Source organism: Tachypleus tridentatus, chromosome 11, assembly GCF_004210375.1.
Source record: "Tachypleus tridentatus isolate NWPU-2018 chromosome 11, ASM421037v1, whole genome shotgun sequence".
Taxonomy (NCBI): Eukaryota; Metazoa; Arthropoda; class Merostomata; order Xiphosura; family Limulidae; genus Tachypleus; species Tachypleus tridentatus.
Window position 1 is genome coordinate 28,110,802 of NC_134835.1, and position 22,182 is coordinate 28,132,983.

General features: G+C 35.9%; 1 protein-coding gene and 1 long non-coding RNA gene across 6 annotated transcripts in view; one reads left to right on the top strand and one right to left on the bottom strand.

Annotated features, from left to right (window-relative positions):
• Nucleotides 1-14,389, top strand: part of LOC143231819 (uncharacterized) — a 38,322-nt gene extending 23,933 nt beyond the window's left edge. For both annotated transcript variants that reach the window (XM_076466479.1, XM_076466478.1), the window contains exons 2-3: nt 693-1,283; nt 10,473-14,389. In XM_076466479.1, the coding sequence (XP_076322594.1) occupies nt 770-1,283; nt 10,473-11,383 (1,425 nt within the window). In that variant the 5' untranslated portion in view covers nt 693-769 and the 3' untranslated portion in view covers nt 11,384-14,389. The remainder of the gene's footprint in view (nt 1-692; nt 1,284-10,472) is intronic.
• LOC143231829 (uncharacterized) overlaps nt 1-22,182 on the bottom strand; it is a 42,351-nt gene that overhangs the window by 5,200 nt on the left and 14,969 nt on the right. Inside the window, exon 1 of one of the 4 annotated variants that reach the window (XR_013017229.1) lies at nt 344-694. The exons of 2 other annotated variants lie outside the window; for them this stretch is intronic. This is a non-coding gene — a long non-coding RNA (uncharacterized LOC143231829). Of the gene's footprint in view, nt 1-343; nt 695-12,755; nt 12,890-22,182 lie in introns of those variants that run through there. One more of the 4 variants, XR_013017227.1, reaches the window with a different exon arrangement.

The window sequence follows — 22,182 nt, forward strand, 5'->3', positions numbered from 1 at the left end:
ATACATATGCACAAGAACCGGATTAACAGACACAGCAAACCAGTTTGCCGCTCCAACCAGGATAAAGATCACGTAACGACATACGGATTGTTACGTTCTGGTAACCGCGCTATCGTTTAACAGTAAAACCAACTGCCCAGACGTTTCTTCAGTGTTTTTCGTTTCTCATTCGTCACATGCTCTACGCCGCCACGAGTTTCAAATTTATAGCTCTTTACAAGCTTGGATGGGCACAAGAAGTATATCTTAACTTGTAATGAATAATATGGTTTTTGTAGTGGTTATAAAAACATGGAGACAAAAAAAAAAGAGAAACATACATATATACCCATTATAATGTTACCGAACTTGGAGTTTTCCTATTTGTTAATCCTTTCTCTCGGTTTCTTCAGGTTTCCGGCTGGTAATACTGGGTCAGCGGCTAGAAGGGAAAAGGTCATGATCGGGTAATTAAGGTAAAGCGGTGTGTTTGTCCTTTGTTTTCCCACAGGGGTTGTCTTGTCGTTTCCAGCCAGACAGGTAATTTTCCCGCAGAGCAATAGACGACACAGCCATAGACTTTCCCTCTGGGACATTCTAGGATTCTTCGCTTGTATGCTTTGGTCAATAATTGGTGACAGGGTGTGTGTAGTATGTTGTAGGTTAACTTTGACCACATGTTTCACTCTTCTATTTCCCGCACTGTCACATAGGTCGAAGCTCTGACGGCGTGGCCACTTCATTGGACGATGCTTGATCACATGACAAGAGCCGCTTGTAGCCCGTCACGATGACAGAGTGCTGTCAGAATGTCATAAAATTGACTAAGTGTCCCACAATGCAGAAAACATTCTACGATCCACATGAAACATCCAACTGTATGGGGCTTTACAATCAACCAGCGTCCATGACAAACGGTTTTGGTGGTTACGTCTCCGAAACGTTAGAGCAATCACAACAGCGGTTTTATGACTCACCGTACTCGAACGAAAACGTGCAGTACGGGCACCATTTGTACCACGACCACCAACAACAGATTGGTATGAACATCGTACAGCAAGGTGGGTTCTGTTCGACGACTCCGTCACCACCACCACCACAACTGTCTACATCGTACAGCGACATTCTCCAAACGACCGACGGCAGCTATTGCTTGCAGCATCCTCAACAGTTTGTTAATCAAGTCAGTAGACTTCCGCAGGTTGAGAAAAAAATCTATCCATGGATGTGTGATTCCAGGCCAATATCCAAACAGAAACACTTCACTGTACGAAGCCACCCCCATCATGCCGAGGCAGTAGCAGGTAGGACTAAATCGTTAAGGGTTGACGGATGAGTACGCTACCAGAGGTCGCCGTAAATGCCATTGGACCCCATTAAAGACTCTAATGATGGGAAATATAAAGAGAATGGTTAACGTTGAGTGGTTAAACATATTTCCCAATTGGTCTTTATTCAGGTCCTAATGGCTTTTACGCTTCCTTTGTAGAAAATCACGTGTGTGTATGTGTGTTTACCGTTCAGTCAGTCTTACATTATCCTAAGTGACAGGACATGGAAAGTAACTGATTAATGAATGAATGCATCTCCTATACCAACGTTCCAACGTGTATTAACTCCTAGAGAGGTTAGCACTGTAGAATAAACGGGCACAAACTGTCTTCACATTCAAAAATAAAAGTGCAAAAAAAAAAAAAAATCCGGATCTCCTTTGTAGTACGTGTTTAGTGTTGACATGCACGGGACTGGTCACCAGTAGACAGTTTGTGTTCTGACATACTGAATGATTGAGGATTTCCGCTTTCTAAGATGAACATTTACTTACTACAAACTTAGACATCAACATTTGTCATTTCCATAGATTTCCTTGTCCTCACACGTTCCTATAACTTCTGTATTTTGTCATAATGCTCCACTTAATGAAGTACACTGGATCATACAAGTAAATGCTGTGAAAAATATGGTTCGAATTGAAGTTTGACAATTAGCGTGTTAGTTTATTAGTTTATTACTTAGCTATAATGTTTCATTAACTTTAGTGTCAACGTTTGTCAGTTAATTAAGTTATTTTTATAGTCTGATTGTGTTTTTTCAGGTAGTTGTATTAGTCAGTCAGATTTCTCGTTGTGTTTGTGAAAGCTGGTATATTAATGTATCAGAGTCTTCATTGTGTTTGTGGAAGTGGGTATATTAGTGGGTCATATTCCTTATTGTGTTTCTGAAAGTTTGTATATTAGTGGGTCAGATTCCTCATTGTGTTTGTGAAAGTTTGTATACTAATGGGTCAGATTCCTCACTGTGTTTGTTGAAGTGGGTATATTAATGGGTCAGATTCCTCATTGTGTTTGTAAAAGTTTGTATATTAATGGGTCAGATTCCTCATTGTGTTTGTGAAAGTTTGTACATTAATGGGTCAGATTTCTCATTGTGTTTGTGAAAGTTTGTACATTAATGGGTCAGATTTCTCATTGTGTTTGTGAAAGTTTGTACATTAATGGGTCAGATTTCTCATTGTGTTTGTGAAAGTTTGTATATTAATGGGTCAGATTTCTCATTGTGTTTGTGGAAGTGAGTATATTAATGGGTCAGATTCCTCACTGTGTTTGTCAAAGTTTGTATATTAATGGGTCAGATTTCTCATTGTGTTTGTGAAAGTTTGTATATTAATGGGTCGGATTCCTCACTGTGTTTGTGGAAGTGAGTATATTAATGGGTCGGATTCCTCACTGTGTTTGTGGAAGTGGGTATATTAATGGGTCGGATTCCTCACTGTGTTTGTGGAAGTGAGTATATTAATGGGTCGGATTCCTCATTGTGTTTGTGGAAGTGAGTATATTAATGGGTCGGATTCCTCACTGTGTTTGTGGAAGTGAGTATATTAATGGGTCGGATTCCTCATTGTGTTTGTGGAAGTGAGTATATTAATGGGTCAGATACCTCACTGTGTTTGTAGAAGTGAGTATATTAATGGGTCGGATTCCTCATTGTGTTTGTTGAAGTGGGTATATTAGTGGGTCATATTCCTTATTGTGTTTCTGAAAGTTTGTATATTAATGGGTCAGATTTCTCATTGTGTTTGTGGAAGTGAGTATATTAATGGGTCAGATTCCTCATTGTGTTTGTGAAAGTTTGTATATTAATGGGTCAGATTTCTCATTGTGTTTGTGGAAGTGAGTATATTAATGGGTCAGATTCCTCATTGTGTTTGTGAAAGTTTGTATATTAATGGGTCAGATTTCTCATTGTGTTTGTGGAAGTGAGTATATTAATGGGTCAGATTCCTCACTGTGTTTGTCAAAGTTTGTATATTAATGGGTCAGATTTCTCATTGTGTTTGTGAAAGTTTGTATATTAATGGGTCGGATTCCTCACTGTGTTTGTGGAAGTGAGTATATTAATGGGTCGGATTCCTCACTGTGTTTGTGGAAGTGGGTATATTAATGGGTCGGATTCCTCACTGTGTTTGTGGAAGTGAGTATATTAATGGGTCGGATTCCTCACTGTGTTTGTAGAAGTGAGTATATTAATGGGTCGGATTCCTCATTGTGTTTGTGGAAGTTTGTATATTAATGGGTCGGATTCCTCACTGTGTTTGTGGAAGTGAGTATATTAATGGGTCAGATTCCTCACTGTGTTTGTGGAAGTGAGTATATTAATGGGTCGGATGTAAGCTTCATCCAGTTATACAATTTTACATTGAGCTTGGAACAATATTTATATCATATCGGATTATTGAAGAATGCTATTGAACGTGGCTCTTACCAGGATGTGTACAGTCAGTGGAGTCACGTGATAGATTGACTTGTTAGAAGAATTAGACAATTCATCTGAAATTCATTCTCAGACTTTTACAAGATCACTGAGACAGTTCGTGATGCACATCAGTGACTTTCGAGTGCTGCATACACTATACCCTCACTGAGTATGTAAACATGTAATTTAGATATGGCCTTAGTTCTGTTTATAATACAGCAACTTAGAAGAATGAAGTTCATTATAAAGCGATTGTATCTATAGTTTGCGTTAACCAATAATTTACAGAAGTGTTCAGTATATTATTCGTACATTATTTCTCGAGTATATATGTTATCAGGCTTCAGGAGATAATTCTTTATAAAGTTATAAAAGTATGCACATCATATATATATATATATTGGAACATTTTAATGTCATTTGTCCTTACAAACACTGTACATGGTTAATAAGAAACTCAGTATTATGTATCACGCAGCCATTATCGCAGTATGACAAATTACACTATGTAACAAAATTTTTACTTTTTCTTGTTCTTGGACAGAAAGTGTTATTTCCCAATTGCTTATGCCTAAAGTAAATGGAAAAGACCTATTTTTCTCTTCAAACTTTGCCTTTCTGATCTGGGAGTGTATAACGAAAACATGATAGGAGACTATATTTTGGGGCTGATACGTGTAAGTGATTTACATTACAGTCGCAAATCTCGAAAAACTACTCACTTCTAAACATTTAGTACAACTTTAGTGTAAATACATGTAAATCTTGATTCATATGTTGTTTTATTCAGACCTTATGTAAATGAAAATGTGCAAATTTGCCCGTTTTTACATAGAAAATAGGTTAATTTCTAAATTTAATTATCCAGGTCACAAAAGCAAAATTTGAAGGGAATAATGGTCATTTTCTGAACTTTTACAACACGAGCAAATAAGAAATAACACATACTATCCAGGAGCAAAATTTGTGTTACATAGTGTTGTGAAGGTGATGACAGTGGATACACAGTTACCAGTCTGAGATTAATTGGTCTCAACTTTCACAATCTCGCTTTTTATTGTATTTAAACAAATACTGAGTCTCGTGCTCTACTAAAGCACTGTCGCTACTTTAATAAACACAACAGCTAACATAATATGTTATACTTTTTGTATCTGCCTCATCTTGCCTAATGTCTGTGCTTTCTCTGACTCGTTCAAAGCCAGTCATCGACTGCTCGCCAGCTACGCCCTAGTGGCTGCTTGGGCGGCCTTAATGGACGACGTCAGCGATAGCAGACGTTGGTAAATTATGGCTTTTTTAGAGTTCGGTGACGTGATCTGTCAACATGCTAAACAGCCAGACCTATCGTTTAAATGCTTTGTCGCTTTTATGTTTACAAATTGATTTATATTTTACTTGCCAAGGTTATGACTTGCGAAGGGATACATTTACACTGATACGCTGTAAATCTTTCTACCACCGCGGTCTATAATAAATCTTCGACTCAGTCAGCGTGTGTCGGCACAACGACCAAGTTCACGTAAACGACCTCCTATAGACATCCAACTTATGAAAATCTCAGTACCAAATTGTTGTTATGGTTGTTTATTAGGCCTATACCATCACATTCAACAAAGCACGTATTTAGTGATACTTTGAAGCATCGAGCGAGAACTGACACGCCTGCCTAGGTAGGGAAGAATAAGTAATCTTTAACAGCTTTATATATATATGTTCAATTGTGTGTCTATTCTAACCATTCAGAAGTAACTTTATATAATGTTATAGCATGCCAAATCTCAAGTGATTTATATGTTAAACGCTCACAGATTACCCAAGTGTGGAATTCCTGTTGGAGGAATCACACATAGTGGTTCGGATTCCAACCTATGATGTGAAATGTATACAAAAACGTTTGCCTTTTATTCAAGTGATCATATAATAGTATCCATAATAAATAATACACGCTAATCTATAATAATTAATATCTTATCACATGATATTTGTACACCTACCTCTAGTCCACTATCATGTTGTACCCAATCATTTCAATTCCAAAATGAGTGACCTGCTCTCTGTTTGAGATGAGATCACATCTAGTGTATTATATTGAAAAAGGATTGTTTTTCTTGTTTACATTTTTCGCGACTCCTGTGTTAATGGACCCAAAGTGACTTGGTATATAAACATCTGTTTAAAAACCCAATAGGGATTGTGAAAATTATAGGGTTATATTATTCTTCTAGGGGTTTGTAAAACAAAACAAACAGCGTGTGAGACAAAAAAGTTTTCGTTTTTTGTTTAGTTTCACGCAAAGCTACACGAGGACTATTTACGCCCCTAATTTAGCAGTGTAAGACTAGAGGGAAGGCAATTAGTCATCGCCACCCAGTGCCAACTCTTGGGCTACTCTTTTACCAACGATTAGTGGGATTGATTGAGGAATTATAACTCCCCACGGCTAAAAGAGCCAGCATGTTTGGTGCGACGGGGATTAGAACCCGCGACCCTCGGATTATGAGTCGAACACCTTGACCCACCTGGCCATGCTGTGCGACAAAAAAAAGAACAATAGAAACATACTTGGTTTTTATAACATCTTAACCGTGCGTCACAAATACATATATAATAGTGCGAGAATAATTATTGATTTTTAGTATGATGGACGTAGTTAAGTACAAAGCTACATAATGGGCTGTCTGTATTCTGCCCATCACGGGTATCAAAAACCTATTTGGAGGGGTGTAAGTTTGCAGACAAGCCACTGTGCCACTGAGTGGGTCAGGACAAATAATAATGATATATATATAACATTTGTGACATAAAGTACAGATACTTCATGATACTCAATGGATTTTAGCTCTTTATTTGGTTAAAATATAAATATTCGCATGGTACTTCAATTATTAATTTATTCCAAAACTGTCCCATAGGCCTAATAGCGTTTTTCTTCTGCATACATTTCTTACACATTCATATAAAAAGATTCGATCAGATAAAATTATTATTTTTACTTGCATTTGGAGTCACATGTCAAAAATTTCTTGTACATAATTTTAACGTTTGTTAAAGAAACTATTCATACGGCTTATTCTGTGCTATTACTGTTGATGCGAGGCCTGTTATCTTTATGATAGTAATTCTTGGAGAATTCTCACAGATGTAGACAACTTAATATTTAGGACTACTTCGTCCTGCTTATTTGGTTAACATAAAATCAATCTCGTAGCTTTCAGTAGAAAACAGACCATTAGCTGTGCACTTTGAGGGGGTCGTGTTGAAGATTCCTTCACGTTTAAATTATCAAGGGCAAATCGAAAGGGCAAATAATGAATTGGTGAGCGAAAAAATTCAGAGGGAGGCGACAACCGCTATTGGGGTAGTTTGTTTTGTTATACGTTTTATCGAGAGGCACCTCAAGTCAGAACGGTGAACTGTCTTGAACATGTTATGTGGTTTGTTCACTTGAACTTGGTATTTCCACACTTTCAGTCCTAGCAAGACCCGTTAGACTGTTAACTTAGTTATTAGCAAGGCAAGCTTGGCTTTATATTGCGTTAACCCTTTTGTATTTCCTTTATATGAATATGCAACGAGAGTGAGACGGTGCACACGCCCCATCAGCCGGCGACACCCGTCAGTTTCATCTGGCTATCTTTATGAACTGGTTGTATTATTCACTGGCCTCTTTGTTTTAAATATTTTTTGTCTTTGTGGCAAAATCTTTAAACTACAAAGGGCTCGATTATTTAGAATCAAGATGCATAACTGACAACAAGTCACGTGCGCCGGGTGGGCGCTTCCAACAGGCTTGTAGTGATACAGAAAAGAGAACTGGTCTGGCAGGCGCCTGTAAAATCGGCTGGTTGCCCCGTGTCCTATAACCTAAAGTTGTTAAGAAGTCTAACTCGAACTGTTAATTATGTATTATACCAGAGGTCGTTGGTATTAAAGTTTCGCTAATAACCACCTACTTCTTTGATCAGCTGACGTCAACACTGTCACCAACCGTACGTAATCCTATCGTGGATATGTTAGGACAGATCCAGTTTTCACACGCTTGTATAATCGCCTCTATGCAGTCGAAACCATCTTATTACAGGATTTTTCAGCCTCAAAGTATTTAATTCTTAAGCATGGTTGTCAACACGTGTTTATTTCCTGGACTAATCTTTTAGCTATAGTCATCAATCAGTGTTTATTTTTGGTTTTTATAAAGGGAATGAAGTGACTGAGCCTTGCATGCTACTAGAAGAAAGACTATCGTCTGTTCAGAGTTCGTTAAGATATTTTTAAAAACGAACTGAAGTTCTGAAACGTTTATTTCAGAAGGGTCTTCATCTTTTCAACCATTAGTTTCTCAAATATATCTTGGCACTGTCCGAATCAGATTATATATATTTTTAAAAAGGCAATATATATAAAACATGTCCTGACCTAGAACTTAATAAGTTCTGTGTCCAAACCCTTCAACTTTTATTGTAAAAACAATACAATACAATAATTATCTATATAATTACGTGTGGGGTACATATTGACCTCACTTTCTTTTCAACACGTTTGCTTTACGTGTTCGTGTACTGTATTACTTGGGGATCTGTGCCCCAAATTACGCGAATCGCAAAAGAATTTGAACAGAAATACCATAACTATAGCAAATATATCCACTAATTACTGCTGAGTTTTTCCATATCCACTAATTACTGCTGAGTTTTTCCATATCCACTAATTACTGCTGAGTTTTTCCATATCCACTAATTACTGCTGAGTTTCTCCATATCCACTAATTACTGCTGAGTTTTTCCATGTATTTTGCATAGAAAGTGACTAATTTGAATCAACTTTTTTATTCCATTTTTCTCACTATGACAAGCAAAACAAAACTCAATATTCATCGGTTGTAAATAGCATAATAACAAATAAGTGATATGAGTGGCAAGCTTCATCTTAATTTTACCGGTTGTTAACAATATAATAAAAAATAGGTAATGTAATATAAGTGGCAAGCTTCCTGTTGTTTTCACCGGTTGTTAAGAATATAATAACAAATAGGTAAGTGGCAGGCTTCGTCTTGTTTTTCATCGATTGTTAACACTGTAATAATTAACAGGTAATATGAATGACAAATTTCGTCTTATTTTTACCGGTTGTTAACAATATAATAACAAATAGGTAATGTAATATAAGTGGCAAGCTTCCTGTTGTTTTTCACCTGTTGTTAACAATATAATAACAAATAGGTAATGTAATATAAGTGGCAAGCTTCCTGTTGTTTTTCACCTGTTGTTAACAATATAATAACAAATAGGTAATGTAATATAAGTGGCAAGCTTCCTGTTGTTTTTCACTGGTTGTTAACAATATAATAACAAGTAGGTAATGTAATATAAGTTGTAAACTTCGCCTTGTTTTCACTGGTTGTGAACAATATAATAACAAGTAGGTAATGTAATATAAGTTGTAAACTTCGTCTTGTTTTCACTGGTTGTGAACAGTGTAATAACAGCAGGTAATGTAATATATAAAAATTATAAGTAGCAAATTTCGTCTTGTTTTTCACAGAGTGAAACAATATAACAAATAGGTAATGTAATATAAGCTTCGTCTTGTTTTCACCGGTTGTTAACAATATAATAACAAATAGGTAATGTAATATAAGCTTCGTCTTGTTTTCACCGGTTGTTAACAATATAATAACAAATAGGTAATGTAATATAAGCTTCGTCTTGTTTTCACCGGTTGTTAACAATATAATAACAAATAGGTAATGTAATATAAGCTTCGTCTTGTTTTTCATCGATTGTTAACACTGTGATAATTAACAGGTAATATGAATGACAAATTTCGTTCTGTTTTCACTGGTTGTTGACAACATAATAACAAGTAGGTAATGTAATATAAAGTGGCAAGCTTCGTGTTATTTTTCACCCTATTGGTTTATAAAACCTAAATAGTACAAAAGCTGTTATTGTTGCATTTAATATAACACACGACTCTAACCTATGACGCAATTTTTTTTCATGCGCTGCCTGAGTTAATATCACATCAGACAAAACCTAACCAACTCAAAAATTTAAAAAAAATCTGAGTTTCATATGAAGCAAAAATAAGTTCAAACGGGTGACACATCTTGCATGTCACGTGACGTACGTCAGATGTTGGAATTTTTAATAGCAAAGGATCTGTCTTTATACACCTACAAAGCGCACACGTTTGTTTGTTTCTCGAATTTCGCGCAAAACTACACGAGGGCTATCTGTGCTAGCTGTCTTTAATTTAGCGTAAGACCAACGCTTGGGCAACTCTTCTACCAACGAATAGGGGAATTGAGCGTCACATTGTAACGTCTTCACGGCTGAAAGGGCGAGCATGTTTGGTGTGACGGGGATTCGAATCCGCGACCCTCAGGTTACAAGTCGAGTGCCTCGTGAAGGAAATATTAGTTTTAGAAAATAATACGTCAGTGCTGTGTAACTCCCTTTACAGTGAAAGAAATATTAGTTTTATTTCAGAACAAAAAACAAAACAGTACTTTGTAACTCCCTCTACAGTGAAAGAAATGTTAGTTTTGTTTCAGAATAAAAACAAAGCAGTATTTTGTAACTCTCTCTACGGTGAAGGAAATGTTAGTTTTGTTTTAGAATAAAAACAAAGCAGTACTTTGTAACTTCCTTTGTAGTGAAAGAAATATTAGTTGTTTTGTTATTATTCTTGCACCTTATTACATATTTTTATGTTTCTTTGTTGTTGTTCTTCAGAAATTGACCAACAGCCCATCAAAAGAGCAAGAACGGCTTACACGAGCGCTCAGTTGGTGGAGATGGAAAAAGAGTTTCACTTTAATCGTTATTTGTGTCGACCCCGCCGGGTTGAGATGGCGAACCTGTTAAACCTGACCGAGCGACAGATCAAAATATGGTTTCAAAATAGAAGGATGAAATACAAGAAAGAACAAAAAAGTAAAGGTCTTCGGGAAAAATCCCCTAGTCCTCACTCAGGAAGTACCACCAACTCCCCGTTACCACTCCCCACAAGCCCGGCCAATGCCGCTAAAGCATCTTCAGCAAGTAGCATCTCTATGGCTACTCCAGCCTCGACTTCCACGCGAGCCCAAATTCCCCATTCGTCTGAAACGTTAATAACCGACGTTCCTTGCAGCGCCATCACAACAGATAGCTCGCCTCTTGTCCGTCCTAGTTGCCAACAACAAAACAGACAAGGACAACCAGAAGGGTCTTCTGCTGTTGTCATAACTCCTTACATCCAGATTCCGACGAATCTCGTTGTCCCTCAAGAACCTCATTCTCTTCAAATGACAATTAATTCTTATTCTAACCATCCTTCAGATTCGGAATCAGCTCTTTTTGATCCAACAGCGCCCCATGGAAATTTACCGTCCATCCAGTTGCAACACGAACTTCCAATACAGCGAATCCATCACAACAGTGCCACAATATCCCAGCCTCCTGTTAACTTACCACCATTTCATGTCCCCTCTCAAAGTCCACAGTTCCAGAACTATTGGCTTTCCACAGCACCGTCAGTGACGCATCCTCAGCTTCAACAATTCACCAAGATGGACGACTGGATACAAGAACATCAACCATTTCAACAGTACTGCCCAAGAATTCCGTCCGTTACGGCCCCACCCAAACTTACCCATTTTTAAGATCCCATGTAATTATTTGAAATATGTATTTATTCTACGGATGTAAAATAGCTGTACATTTGGTATAGTTTATTTGTATCGACGATATACAAGGAAGCTTATAATGTTTGGTTTTTAAATTACGTTTCTAGTTAATTCATTATATACGACCTCTTGAAACAAATCAGAGATGCTACGTATCAGTCGCTCGTCTTTTGTACGTAATAGCAACATGACACCAGAGTAAAGGAAAGACAAATACGCTTTATCTAAGATTTTAAGTGAGCTATCTCTGTCATTATAATGAGATACGTAAATCCTGTTACAAAGTTTATAATAACCTATATAACTGTACAAGTCTCTACTTGTAAGAAACTTGTATGTGCATATTAATTACGTATTATCTAATACAATTTGTTCTTCGTCTAAAGAACACGCTAGTTTAAAACGAGAAATGAAAACCAATGCACGTTACATTATTTCATAATTGATGGCTTTATTTTATATTATACGGTTAACCTGTAAAACAGATTTCAAAACATAAAATTTTAAAAGAAATGTGCTTTTATTGCATAAGTAAATGTAAAAACTGTTTTATTCTTGGTGAAAGGACAGTTTTTCTAAACATGTTTTTGTTGAATGACACAACAACCTAAATTTGGGGTGTTGCTATGAAACGATTTGATAAATTATCTTACGATTATTTAACAAAAAATTAAGATAAATTTTGTTTTTTTTTTATATACTGCTATGTTTCCCGTCTTAACGTAGCTAAATCAGCACTGATTTATTTTGCACGATACGGACAGAACGTATACAGGAATAAAAGCTGCAAGGTATAAAATCAATTTATGTTTTCACAAACAAAATATGTCATGAGCTTGCACAGTCTGGAGGACCGGAAACCAGATCTGAATAGTTTTGTTTCTACACAGAAACTTGTCAGTGTTCACATTCAGTAATTATGAAAGATGGGGTAGGGGGATAAGCTGGTACGAAACGCCCATTTCGGTCGGTAATCAGTCCAGCCCCGGAAACCAGATCGGTTTCTTGTAATAGCACACATGTGCGTTAAGGGATTGGAACTGGTCACACTCATTCGATTAGAAACTTTCACCGAATTTGTCGATCTAGTTGTTACTCAGAGTTTTATGTAATGCATTTGTAGCAAAGAATAAAGTTATCAAAGCTTTCCAGCGTTCTGAAAACCCAGAAGTGTCTGTGTTCTACACGTGAATGTTTGTTTGAAACTGAAAGCTGCTTCTATGACGAGATAACCATCACAATCTCCTGACGACATTGGATACGCTTATCTACAGTACCAGTCTCTGCCACTAAACAAATATCTGCTTTATTATTGGATAGTAGAGTTGTAGCAGTATGCATTGCTTACCCTGATCCGTCCTGTGCTTGTCAATCAAACTTGTAATATTAGACTAAGCCTGTGGTCACCGGCCGCCCTTTTTGTCTCGTTCCCAGAACGTGACCCGCCAATCATTCCCTGTTCCCAGCCCACCTCACCTTTCCTCTTATCGCTGAAATGTAAGTTACAAACAGAGTTCTTTTAAGGCTTAAGATCACTCGTGTTGGAAATTTCTAACTAAAATTCATAACTAAGATAAAACAAAAAAAATTGAAGTTGAAGCGCCAAGGATAACACAAACATTCGAATTTTTAGACAGAACACTTGAAAATTATGGCTGTAACAAAGAAAAAATAGATATTTCAAAACATTACCGTACATTAAACGGCCTTGGACCTCTTTTACTTGCAAAATAAGCCATTTAAAAAAACAAATAAACCTACAGGGTATATCAGCAACGAAACTAAGAACGTTATTTAAACATCTGTTTACCAGCTGAGTTTAGGCCATACAAAATATTTAAACAACTGTTTACCAGCTGAGTTTAGGCCATACAAATTCATTGTACTTATAAGTAAAATTTTAGCAAGAGAAACACAGAATCGCCAACAACATTGTACTAGACTAGTAAAACAAAGTAACTTTTTAGCTACTTCTATGATATATATGTATATTCAAAAGCTTCCAACCTTTATGAAAGCCATCCAACTTTTAGACCTTTGTCTCAAGTGTAACTCCCAAACATGCTTCTAATTATAAGAAAATATTTGAAATATTTTAGGATGAATCAAGGTTTGTGATCTTGAGAAGGCAAACAAACATGACTCCCAAAATTCATTGTTTTTATATTTGATAATTTCACAAAATGTGATATATATATATATTGCTTCGTTATCGAAGTTTATTACAAATATATAACATCTCAAGCACTGATAATATGACCTTACTCCAAGTTTTGTTTTTATTTTAATCCTCTGGAAAAGAAGATACTTCGAATATTTTATGTCTGAGATCTGAGCAGTGTTCACCAATAAATGACTCAGGGTTCTGCAGGAATATGGTACCTAAACTCCTGTAACATTGTGTGTTTGTCTTTTGTTGTTGTGAGTCAAAACTTCTGCGTACGGTAGCTTAGGATAGTGAATAACGCCTAGGATGGTAATAATATATGGTAATTTTATTTAAAGGATAATGCGACTTTGTTTTATGGGTGAATTAAAAATATAATTATTTTACCGATTTAAAACATTCAAATGTGAAATACTGTATGAGTGAAAGAGGAAACGAAAATCGTTCAGTTAATAGTAATAGCGATTCTTGTTCAAAGAAACAATGCTTAAAATAAGGTTTAACGGTGGCTGGACGTGCTTAAGTTGATAAAAGTGTCTATTTCAGTTACAAAGTTGTATACACTTAGGGTTTTGACAATGACGTGAGATGAACCTGTGGTTGAACTTGGGAGCAATGTTCGATCCTGTGTGAAAATCCCTGTACTTTAATAAGGTTTCAGTGTGTAATAAAAGTGACAGTGAATCCCCTAGCATGTGTTTTGGCTGGAAGAATGATGCTGAACTGGCTGTCTTTCTTCTGGTCTGTGGATAACCTAAGTTAATATAGCAAAATGTACAGAAAATTGCAATAAACATTGTATACCAGAAGATGTATTCAATCGTTTTGTTCATTATTTCCTTCCAAATACGAGTGATAAAGATTAAACGCTACGAAATAACGTTCACACTTGTAAGTGTTATATTCTTGCTAATAAGTTTCCTTGGTTTAACTGAGTGGTAATAAACACAGAAAAATGTTACACGTTGGAAAGGTTAATAGATCTAGAGAAGAATAAACTTCTTGTTTGGGTTGTGCAGATTGGTGTTGCCTAAATACGGTTTCTTGAAGCGTATTTTATAAATACACCGATGTATTTTATCGAATTATTTCGACTGCGTATCGTTCAAAGTCTCGTGACTCGCGAGAGTCAAGGGAATTTTGAAGTCAGTGATGATGCAGTTTTGGGTGTGTAAATTACATATGACGAATGAGCCAACACCAGGGTTCGAGCTTATACCGGGTGACAGCATGAAAATCAACTTTGCTTGCCACGCAGACCTGTTTTGTAATTCAAATACTTTCACACAGTGGAAACTTCTAGTTTTGACAGGAGAAAGATGTTGTCGTTATGGAAACCAGATTTTTTTTTTCCCCTTTCTTCGAGAATTTTAGATCCTCACACACAGAGGAACAGTTGTGGTGACGAAACGATTGGTTATGCTTTACACAGGGCTACAGTCCCTTCAGCATAGATACATAACTGCTAGAACTTCTGTTGAAATGATGTGTAAATATTTATATGAAACACAAGCAGCTCTCTCAGTGTATATTTTACTACCAACAGTATTCACTTACCAATAGAAACCACTACTTAAATTACAGCTTTAGCCAATAAATGGATGTTTTCGAATGACTGTGCTTATTCTTTAAGATAAATGTAAATATATCCACAGCCAGGAAAATTGTATACAGCACATTCAACGGCAGCTCCGGAACGAGCTTTTGCTTCTATGTGATGTATATAATACATCACATTTCCCGTGACTGCATAAAATAACGCAAAACATGTAGGTTTGAGTATGTTCGTCAGCACCTAGAGAACATCCAATATATATGTATGTAGATATAAATTCTCGTGTACGAGTTGTAAGTACATTTTATATGTTCGGAAATTTTCGAATTAAATTCAAAACATCACTATGCGTATTTTGAACTCCAGTTACTTCTACACTTATATAAGGGTAGATCATCAAATGGACCTACTTTTTTTTTTATCACAACTTAGAATAAAGAAACGTTTTTGCTTACAGAACTTTAGAAGGAATAACGTTCATGTAATGAACCATAACCTCAAGGGAGCTTCAGTATTCTCCAGTAAAGCAAAAAATTCGCACAGCAGAGCATTTAAAATAGCAAAAAAAAAAGCTTTTAAACCGCATCCTAACCCAGCTTGGAGCAATACCTTTCGTTCCCCGCTGGTACAGCGGTAAGTCTACGGATTTACAGTGCAAAAATCAGGAGCGCGATTTCACTCGGTGGAGTCAGCAGATAGCCCAATGAGGCTTTGCTATGAGAAAACAAACACACACACGCGCGCAATACATTTCTAGACTATGGTTACGAAAGAGAATCCTCCATCCCAATAGGCCGTTCCGATAAAGCAAAACGTATCAACTTTTACCATTAGATAGATCACATAGAAATATTTGAAGTTAACTAAGAATCATACATTCACAGGCTTTCAACAACACGGCGACTGTTTTCATAAGAAAAATTACCAATGAATTTGACAATCTCCCTTCAAGTCCTCAGATGTAACTCCAATGGACTTCTGTGTCTTTGATATGCTTCAACGTAGACTTGGAAGCTGACACCAAAATTTATGGTCTGATATTGATACCGAAATCCTTCATTGGATGAGCATAATGGACGGTCCCCCACTTGTACAGCGGTAAGTCTACGGAGTTACAACGCTAAAATCAGGGGTTCGATTTCCCTCGGTGAACTCAGCAGATAGCTCCATGTGGCTTTACTGTAAGAAAACGCACACACAGATATGATGGACGACGATGAAAGCCATTTTTAAGGGCAGTATTAGACCTAAAATATCATTTTTATTAAGTGTGTATTTTAAAAGCACCAGGTTTGGATATATTTTAATAATGTACAAATAAAACGGGTAATAAGACAATCCATATAAACAACGCTTTTTTTCCTATTCTTGTAAACCATGTTATTATTATTTTTAAATGTAAGTAACGGATGAAAATTGCCCAAACCTTCTGAAGCAAGTTTACAATAAATGTGAATCTTTATTTTCCTATCAACTGAATCGTATATATTCTGTGATAAGGAAACAAAGAGTCAGAAGTTAATTACTGACTTTCTGTGTCTCATAAGTTCCTTCGTTACATGACATATGCACAGGAGACTCACTCGTACAGTGAGTAAAATGAGAAGTGTAATCGTGAAAATCAAAGAAACAAATTTAGACGTGAATTTGGGAAAGAAACCTGTAATCAACCTAGAAACCGTGTCATATCAAGTTAGAAGTCCCACACCTCTTAATGGAATGTTCCAAATAAGAGTGTTCTACTTGATTGCGCATGTTGATGAAATACGATGGAGCACTTAGGAAATCCGTCCAAAAATCACGCAAACAACACTTTCTCATACTAACCGTGTCTTTCAGAGTTTTTTCTGTGTCGGGAGAAGGTATATTCTGTGTGTCTGCATAACTCCAATGTTGAATAAACAACAGTTATATAGTAACTCCAATGTTGAATAAACAACAGTTATATAGTAACTCCAATGTTGAATAAACGACTGTTGTTTTTTGTCTTTTCTTTGTCATTGTAACAGGCATATTCTGTTTGTTCCAATTCTTAAATAACTCAATGTGGCAGTAACATGGTCAAAACTTCTTTTAACAATAGCTGTTAAATATTCAAATTAATGAAAATATTTGTAAAGTTTTGTCGTCTTGCTTTGATATACACAATGGTTGAGATACGAGTCTTTCTTGGACGTGCTTGGTTATGAAGCTAAAAGAGATTTTTAACTATACACTCAAAATCTGCTTTTATAATATGTGTTCTTATTTATTCGTCAGTGTTTTTAATGAGTTTCTTAGATATATTGGATTTTTTGTTAAGTCAAAAGGCTATAAGTGAATAATTTTAAATGTGTTTTAAGATATTTTCACGATCGTTATTTTACGCGTTTTTAACATACTGCCTTCTTGTTTTTTTTTACGTGTCCAAAATATTAGCGACTATGTACGGTGCACTTGTAATAGTTCAAATATCTTGAGGCGAAACTATTCTATAACATGCCTTACTCTAAACAACGAAATGTATGACCAATGTCTATCTTTTGCGCCGCAGTTAGCAACAAATAATACGTGTGTATCCAAACCTGTGAAAATATTCGGTCAAAAACGTAATGATAATGTCATAATAAACAATCCAAACAATAAATGTTGAACTGAAAGAATAAAGCTAAGTTTTCTTTTCTGAAAACAACTTATATTTGTTCTAATCGGTAACCTTTAAATACTGCCAGAACTTCAAACGTGATTTATGGAATGTTAAAACTATGTATTTGATTCATTTGTTATCTATTTCTTCAAGGGGCTTCCCTGAAATACAGTACTGCTCACTTGGCATACGGTTTCGCTTGTTCCTTTTTTTTAATTTCATCAATCTTAAGGGTTAGGAACAGAGAAAAGATCTAATATGCTAGATTCCACCAGGACCACTGGGAAAGCTCATTTCACCTCTTTGCCTTATCTCGGCTATTCGAAGAGGTACTGGCTTGTCCTCTGCAATTACACTTTAAAAGTAATTTTTTCCCAGAGCAGTAATTTTCAAAGAAGATTAATTTATTAATTAGATTTTCTCCGAGCGACTTCCCACCAGTGCAACTGGGGTAAGGTCTGATAAAGGAACAAAAAGATTCAAGGTGTGAACCTAAGATGCAGTAAATGACACCGGGTGGAGAAGGAAAAAAACAAAATCGTTAAACAGTGCATCTCTGGAGGCAAGCGTTGAGTGCGTGTGGTGTGAAAACGATTAGCGCAATGACGCGTTATTCTTCATAATTATAGAGAAGCAAATGAAAAGCATTCGGTCCTTTTTTGAACTACAACGTATTAGAGTTAGCAGAGAAACATTAGTAAAAGTCTGAGACTTTGTGTCTTTAGATAAAACAACATAAACCAATTAGACACCTCCTGACACTTTCATTCCCAGCAGAGATTCTTCTAATGTTCATGCTTGTTTCTATCGTTAAGTTCGACACAAATTAGCTAAAGACATTTTCAACATAAAAGGATATTAATGTTCTAGCTCAGAATGAAGGGGGAAAAAAGCGACTTGGAAAGAACATTGGCCTATATCTTTTTCTATTAATTTGTTAGAAACAGTTTCGTGTAAATGTAAATTCCATGTTCATCAAACTTAATCTCTGGTGGAGGACTCGGTAATTTTTGTCAACACATTTTGTTTTAAGATGGAGCTTCGTGGACTATTTTTATTTAAATAATGTTTAACCGTTCGTTTTTACCAGGAATGTTAAGTTAATAACATGCTGTCGTTAAATACTGCATTATTTTAAGGATGAATCGAGTTTACTTAGAAGAGTTATGTAATCGTGTTCATGTCTCCACATTTTTTTTCGAAGTTACTATACATAATAATGACTTTGAAAACGGGGTCAGTTGGATGTCAAGACACATTTAAGCAGTCATAAAATTAAGTCATATAACCGCTGAGTACATCTTCGATAACACTTCCAAACTCTACTGGTATGATTGTTGCTGACACAGACCACATGTTTAACAATAAAGGATACCACTTGCTCAGTTCTTTCTAGAATCTATTTAGATGATTTCCTAAAATATGAACGTATCAGCAAGTCCGAGAGACAAGAAATGTTACTGTCCGGTAACTCTGGCAGAGTGAACCTTCCAACAATACTTAAAACGATTTTATAAATTGTAGGCCCAGCATGGCGGGGTGGTTAAGGCACTCGACTCGCAATCTGAGAGTCGAGAGTTCTAAATTCCCGTCACACCAAACATGCTCGCCCTTTCAGCCGTGAAGGTGTTATAATGTTATGGTCAATCCCATTATTCGTTAGTAAAACAGTAGCCCAAGAGTTGGCGGTGGGTGGTGATGACTAGCTGCCTTCCCTCTAGTCTTACACCGCTAAATTAGGAACGGCTAGTGCAGATAGCCTTCGTGTAGCTTTGCGCGAAATTCAAAAACAAACAAACCTCGATGCAATTTTCAATTTTCCTCCTGTGACCTAAAACTAAGGTAATTATATATTTTTCTATTATTTTATTCTTCATACGTATATGTATACATATATTAGAGCCTAACTGTCATTTACACAAAAAGTGCCCAAAACTCTTTATTTTATGTACAGATTGAAAGAAAAATAAACTGGAAAATAAGTCATAGTCAGATGACTTCAAACTAAACTTTGTGTAAAATTTCAGCATACCTTCTTCTCTCTAATTACATCTTCTCAAGAAAATTTGTTCCAAGTAAACTGTTCATCAGGCTTCACCAAACTTTCTTTTTTATATCACCGACTATTTTTGACATTCACAAAATCGTAACTTTTCGAAAATCCCACTTTACCCAATTTTTAAAATCACTTAACTTCACTGATTATTTACACCCGAGTTGTACTTCTCCAAATGTTTAGATCTTCAACAACTCGCTCTTTTACGTAAATGCACTCTTATTTCTCTCTCTCAATTGTTAAACAGCCGAAATGGACCAATAGGGCTCATGCTCTCCCAAAACGTTATGCGATGCTATTTGTCCACAGTGACTCATCCGTAAGTCTGGAGGCTTACACGGCTCAAAATTTGGTTTCAATACCCGTTCATTGTGTAACTTTGTTTTTGACAGCAAACAAACAAACGTTTTTGAATGTGTCGCGGCTCACAAAACGAATACACCTATAAAGAGACCGTTTTCTTAGAGATTCATCAATTTGTTTTTTGGAATCTAGGTTTACAAACTTTCATTTTCCGACTTTCGATCTACTAGGACTCTCCAGTCTTTTACTTTTTTCCAGTTTAACTTCATTTAGAAACATCTCCCTCTAGCATAATCTTGAAGTGATTTCTTTCAAATCCATTTCTTTTTATCTAAACACAATCACCCCATTCTTTTATAACCGATACTAAACACTTTATTAAACACTATCTTTTACATACCTTACACGTTACGTGGTTCGTCATATCTTCTTTTTTTATCATTTCTCAGTGTCTAATTCATTCATTTGTGTAATATCTATCCTTATAAGGAATTCAGAAATAACAATAACTCATTAATATACAGAAGTTAATGAAATGCGTCGCAACCGGTTGAAACAGATATGATAACTGAAGAACGTATCATGCATACAAAGAAGACATTTTGTTAAAACTGATTTCAACTTCTATCTAAGATAAACACCAACCATGGTCTTGTTAATTTAGACAGAAGTGACAGACATCTGCTACATTTCAACTTGATCTCGCCATCGTGGGGTGATAGAGCAAAAGATGTATTTTTTGTTCTCCAATCAAACTTTTTTTACATTTGATCTCAGTATGAGTTACTCACAATCAAACTTAAGTGATGGAATATTTTGGAACTGTTCGTAAATGATACATTCAGAGAGAGAGAAAAAAGGATTCTATTATTGTAATTAATTAACCGTCATGTTTACTGGTGTAGGTGTTCCTATATGATAACATTTCTATTCTCGTAATTAATTAACCTTCATGTTTACTAGTGTAAGTGTTTGTAAATGGTAATATTTATATGCTCATAATTAATTAACATTCATGTTTACTAGTGTAGGTGTTTGTACATGGTAACGTTTATATGCTCGTAATTAATTAACCTTCATGTTTAGTAGTGTAAGTGCTTGTAAATGGTAATATTTATATGCTCGTAATTAATTAACCTTTATGTTTACTAGTGTAAGTGTTTTCAAATGGTAATATTTATATGCTCATAATTAATTAAACTTCATGTGTACTAGTGTAGGTGTTTGCAAATGGTAATATTTATATGAAAAGAAAGAAATTGCATGTAATTTATAAACATTAATTTTCCACTTAAATATTAATGTATGAATTATATTACGAACATGGCAGTCATGGTTTTACTTTGATTAAGCACAAAACTACTGACAATGGGCTTTCTTTGTTGTCCCCAACGGGGTATCAAGCCCCAAATTCTAGTTTAGAAGCTTACAGCTGAGGTACTGGGGAGCATCACTGATGATGGATATCTTACATCTGAGGTACTGGGGAGCATCACTGATGATGGATATCTTACATCTGAGGTACTGGGGAGCATCACTGATGATAAATATCTTACATCTGAGGTACTGGGGAGCATCACTGATGATGGATATCTTACAGCTGAGGTACTGGGGAGCATCACTGATGATGGATATCTTACAGCTGAGGTACTGGGGAGCATCACTGATGATGGATATCTTACATCTGAGGTACTGGGGAGCATCACTGATGATGGATATGTTATCATTAGAATTGTTTTCCTACATATAAAAATGTATGTTTTGTAAACAATGCTAGAGTCCCCATACACAATGCTAGAGTCCCCATACACAATGACCACATAAACATGAACTCAAATTTATTGCTCAACCCAACTCTCGCATAACACGAGAAATGTTCAACCCAACTGTCGCATAACAGGAGAAATGTTCAACCCAACTGTCGCATACCAGGAGAAATGTTCAACTCAACTCTCGCATAACAAAAGAAATGTTCAACGTTTGATGTATTTTAATATCCAACTTGTTCATTATTTTAAAAGAAAACAAAAATGTTCTTAAATAATTCGATGCATTTAAACAGCCAGGC